At 36.7% G+C, this 5,306-nt stretch overlaps 1 protein-coding gene across 1 annotated transcript; it reads left to right on the top strand.

Moving 5' to 3' along the window:
* The first annotated feature begins 455 nt into the window (after window positions 1–455).
* Window positions 456–2,134, top strand: LOC145099746 (uncharacterized). The gene is made up of 3 exons (XM_079037260.1): window positions 456–549; window positions 882–1,601; window positions 1,668–2,134. The coding sequence occupies exons 1-3, from the start codon at window positions 456–458 to the stop codon at window positions 2,132–2,134; spliced, it is 1,281 nt and encodes a 426-aa protein (XP_078893386.1).
* The last annotated feature ends 3,172 nt before the right edge of the window (window positions 2,135–5,306 follow it).

Raw genomic sequence — 5,306 nt, 5'->3', positions numbered from 1 at the left:
ATATATATATATATATATATATATTTTAAAGTAGATAATTTTTTTACTACTTTAACAATATTTATTAAATTTTCAAACAGTTGAACAAGTATGTAGATAAGCTGAGAAATGCATCCCTCCCTTGCCCTAATCTTTGTACCCAACTATTTGATGGGGCGACCTCGACCAGTGTTCACATTTGGGGGCCATCTTCGACACTACCTCATCCCAATGAAACCTTCAGTACACATGATTTTGAGGATACAGAGATGGAAGAGCCGGCACCTCATCCAGATACCCCAAGCTCAACCGTACCTCAACCTACTAGTGAGGAATCATCTGGGCGGACAAAAAACAAAGGGGGCAAACGAAATGGTCCTAAAGAAACCACACTTGATGATGAGTTGAAAGAAGTTGGAAAAGAAATTATCAAGGTTGCACAAGCATTCACGGAAGCAAATAATCTTGACAATTAGATGGATGCTTGTATGGCAAGGTTGACAAGCTTGGAGTGGGGAAAATATGATCCGAAATACACCACTGCTGTTATGTTATTTGCTGAAAGTGCTGGCAATAGGAAAATTTGGTTGCGCCTTAACTTGTCAACTTGTGAGTCGTGGGTAACAAATGCGGTAAGAAAGTTTGGATTAGTTGGTTGACTTTAGTATGTTATGGTTTATTGTTTGACTTTAGTATGTTATGGTTCATTGTTTGACATTAGTATGTTATGGTTTGTTGTTTGACTTTAGTATGTTATGGTTTATTTATGTTATGGATTGTTTTCTTAGGTGCACTTATGTTATATGAATTTATATGTTATGGAATGTTATGCTTTTAGTATTTACATGTTACGGTTTGTTATGTTATTGATTTAAATGAAAATTTTATTTGACATCTAACAGGACACATGGATAAAGAAGGTGATTTTTTATATTTCCTTATATTCTCGTGGTATTGGTTGATGTTGGTCCGACAAAGGCAAAGAATAATTAAAAGAATAAGAGCCAGCGAACAGCTAGCAAAGGGGTATGTGTATATGCAAGATTTGATACACGGATGTCCTATACAATGTTACGATATGATACGTCTTTCACAAGATGCATTTGTACTATTATGCAATCACTTTAGAGAGAGAAATTGGTTGCAATGTAGTAGGACGATAAGCGTTGAAGAGAAGATGGCTATGTTTTTACATGTTATAGGACATAATGAACGTTTTCGAGCTGTTAAAGAAAGATTTCATCACTCCACACAAACGATTCATCAATGTTTTCATGAGGTCTTACGTGCAATGATGTGTTTTGCACAAGAAATTATAGTACCAACCTCGTCTACTCCAACAAGAAATACCTCAGAACGACATAGGCGGCTAATGCGCATATTTCCCGGAGCAATAGGTGTACTCGATGGAACACTTATACATGCAGTTGTGCCCGTTGATCAACAAACTTGTTATAGGGGAAGAGGAAAAGCTGAATGTTATCAAAATGTAATTGGAATTTGTAATTTTGATATGATATTCACCTTTGTAAGGGCTGGAAGGGAGGGCATAGTACATGATTCTAAAGTTTTGAAAGAAGTTGCATTTAACCCGACTTCCGGATTTCCATTCCCTCCACCAGGTTTGTATCTTTACTATATGTTTTATTATCTATATTATTTATATGATAATTTTTAATCATCTACAGTTAAATATTACCTTTGTGATGCTGCATACACCAACACCCGTGGATTTATGGCTCCCTACCGCAATACTAGGTATTGGTTAGCAGATTTTCGAAGAAACAGAGCTTTAACTAAGGAAGAAAGGTTCAATCATGCTCATGCACAACATAGAAATATCATTGAACGTGCTTATGGTGTAGTGAAGGCGAAATTTCCAATTTTAAAACGAATGGCTCCTTATCCTTTTCCAGTGCAAATAGATATAGTCATTGCTTGTGTTGCGATCCATAATTTTATAAGGAAATATGATATTCAAGATGATTTATTTACGAACTTTGAACAAAACATTATGGTTACTCCTAATGTGGGTGGTGGAGGAAGTGAGGGCCAAAACATAGAAGGCATAAAATGGGGTTCAGAAGCCGTTGACTATATGACTACTTTGCGTGACCAGATTGCTAATCAGTTACTTTCAAATGGTTCATGTTAAATGATATACTTTTTAATTATGTATGACAATTTGTAATTGGATTTTGTATTACACTTTGTATTTGGATTTTAATTGATGTATGTTTAATTTGGATTTTATATGATAATTTGTGTTTTTATAATTATTTTATCCAACACAAGAAACAACAAAGGGTAATATGGTCATTTTTTCATTCAGCACAATCATTCAGATAAATAATCAAACAGCATAAACTCAGTCAGATATGAACTCAGTCAGCATTTCTAACCCAGTCAGCTTCTAACCCAATCAGCTCTAACCCAATCAGCAACTATCAAACGACCCCTAAGGCTACTTTAAATAGAGGTACAAACCCCAGGATTTAGGGTTTCCACTACAAGCTCCTACTCGCCGAGTCCAGAATGGACTCGTCGAGTAGGTCATTTAACATGCGATCCCACCCCACTGCTACTCGACGAGTAGGCTAACCAACTTGTCGAGTAGGGATTACTCCAATGAATCTTGTTAAAGAATTACCTGAGAATCGGGGCGTTACACATCAATCATAGAATCCTCTCGTAACTAGAGTACCGACCTAGCATGTCACTAACATACCAATCCTTACGGATCATAAAAGCATAACATACTGTCTACCTTGATTCCGATCTAACAGATCATAACCACATGTAGCATACCACAACAATAACAACTAAAGGGCCGACCTTGGTGCCGTAGACCCTATCGATATAGTGAGGATAACTCACCTCGCAGATGTCGACTCGGAAGATAAACTCCAACTATCGGATCACTTGACACAGGCTCCACCACCTATGATCATAGTATAATATACTCATATGTCCTTAACCTTATAAGGTACTCCACAACCCACTAGTCAACCCCTGATCAAAGTCAAAGTCCCCAGTCACGGTCAACAATCCCCGTTGACTGCAACTCACCGAGTACCCTTGGCTACTCGCCGAGTTCCTCGAGGTACAATCCACTCGCCGAGTCATCGGGGTGACTCGTCGAGTTCCTTCGATTCTCGATCCAACTAAAAGTCCATCCGTCGAGTACCCTCCTTGCAACTTGACAGACACACACACATACAAGTTCTAGGGCAAACTCATCCGACTCGTCGAGTTGTTCTTCAACTCGTCGAGTCTTATGGTGATCTTCATCGGACTCGCCGAGTTCTTCATATAACTTATCGAGTTCACAACTATCTTCATGTGACTCGTTGAGTCAACCTTGCTACTCGCTGAGTCCATTCAGTCCTCTTTCCATACAAACTTGTTTTGAGCCGTGCAGCGGCTCCAAATCACAGATCCAAGCTTCTAGGGCATACTTATCACGTAAAGTTGCAAACTTTACATGCATGCATGAAAATAAAGGCTCTAAATGTGTATTTTAAGTTCTTAATAGAGCTTCATGTCCAAGAGGGACCTGAATCACAACCAATACAGCAACTTTAAGATTCTAGAATCCAAGGAGGGTCTATATCTGAAGTTACAACCACAGATCTAGCCTATAGCTCATCCTTTCAATTTAATATTTCACCAAAAACCCTAAAACTCAACAATATAAGAGATTCACAATGAGAAAGGCGATTTGGTTACCTCCAGAAGATGATAACTGAGATAAGAGATGATTCTCACACTCCACTTGCTCCAATCTCCTTCTCCTCTAAGCCTTCTCCCTCCAAAGATCCTCTTTTCAAGCATCAATCACACTATGGTCACACACACACACACACGTATTAGGGTTTTAAGGACTCTCTAGAACTGTAAAGAGACCCAAGGAGGCTGAGGCTCCTTTAAATAGGGGTGCAAACCCCGGAATTTAGGGTTTCAACTGCCAACTCTTACTCGCCTAGTCCCAATATGGACTCATCGAGTAGGTTACTTAATTCGCGTTCCCACCCTGCACCTACTCGACGGGTAGGTCAACCAACTCGCCGAGTAGAGCTTTACCCTATAAATCTTAATTAAACAATACCTGAGAATCGGGGCGTTACAGAAAATGTGAAATGGAGAAGTGGCAACAATGAATGATATATGTAATATAGAGTATTTAAAATTATGTCGAATTATATGTCATATTTTTTTGGAATTTTGTTTATTTCAAGTTATTTCATTGTTGTGATGGGAGACAAAGGGCGTGTTCGGCAGGGAGCGTTTGGGAGCATCTGAGAGCTTCGTTCGGCACTACAAACTTCTAGCGTTTAGTTTAAACAAAACACTTCAAATCCAAATTTTACTTCATGTAGCGTTTAACAAAATGCTACTAGCTACAAGCTACCTGCTACAAGCCACCCGCTACCAACTAATTTTGCCGAACACGCCCAAAATGATAATTGAATTGGTCAAAAAAATTTGTGGGATTTACTGATTGAATTTATTCTTAAATCATGGGATTCTACCTTTTTTTTTATAATAATTAGCTGATATTAAGACTTTTTTTTAGGATATCACAGTTTATTTTCAGAAAGTGATGATTATTATAGGTAAATTACTAATTTAACTTTCACGTGAAAATTGCAAATCATATAAAAGAAGGAGAGAACGATAATTTAAGTTACATTGCCAAATGAAAGAACAAAAGGACACATGAAATGATAATTATTCTTTTACTAGGTTATAACTCGTGTACTACACGGTTGACAAGGTAAAATAAAATTGAAATTTTAAAAAACATAATATTAGTCATAGATTTGCAAAAGTATTTTAAAAATATTTATATGTTTTGGGTTAAAAAAATTATATTAGTTATTTTGTTTAAAAATAATAATATGGTGATGTTTGGGAGAATAACTAAAGAACGTTGCTATTTGGTACAATATATAAGCACATTTCTTTTTTGCAAGACAAAACTGTAAATTTGGTCCCTGTGGTATTCAAAAAACATTGGATAGGATCCAAAAAGTTTTCAGCTTACATGGAATATCCAAAATCAAGGCTTTTCTAGGTTTTTGGTCCAAAAAACTTAAAAAGACAGTTACGCCCTTTTGATTTCTTTTTTCTTTTTCTATAAGTATGTTAATGCTATTATGATTTAAAAAGAAAAGAATTTTCACCATACTCTCTCTCTCTCTCTCTCTCTCTCATTTATTAAATCAGGAAAAAAAAAACCCAATTTTTTTACTACTTGGTTACCAGATTATACGCATCTGATTTTTTTCTTCCTTCTCAGTCTCACGCATCTGATTTCTTTTCTT

Source organism: Lactuca serriola, chromosome 4 (genome assembly GCF_051521515.1).
Source record: "Lactuca serriola cultivar US96UC23 chromosome 4, Lser_US96UC23_V15, whole genome shotgun sequence".
Taxonomy (NCBI): Eukaryota; Viridiplantae; Streptophyta; class Magnoliopsida; order Asterales; family Asteraceae; genus Lactuca; species Lactuca serriola.
The sequence above is the reverse complement of the archived record's forward strand: the minus strand, read 5'-3'. Positions and strand labels throughout refer to the sequence as shown.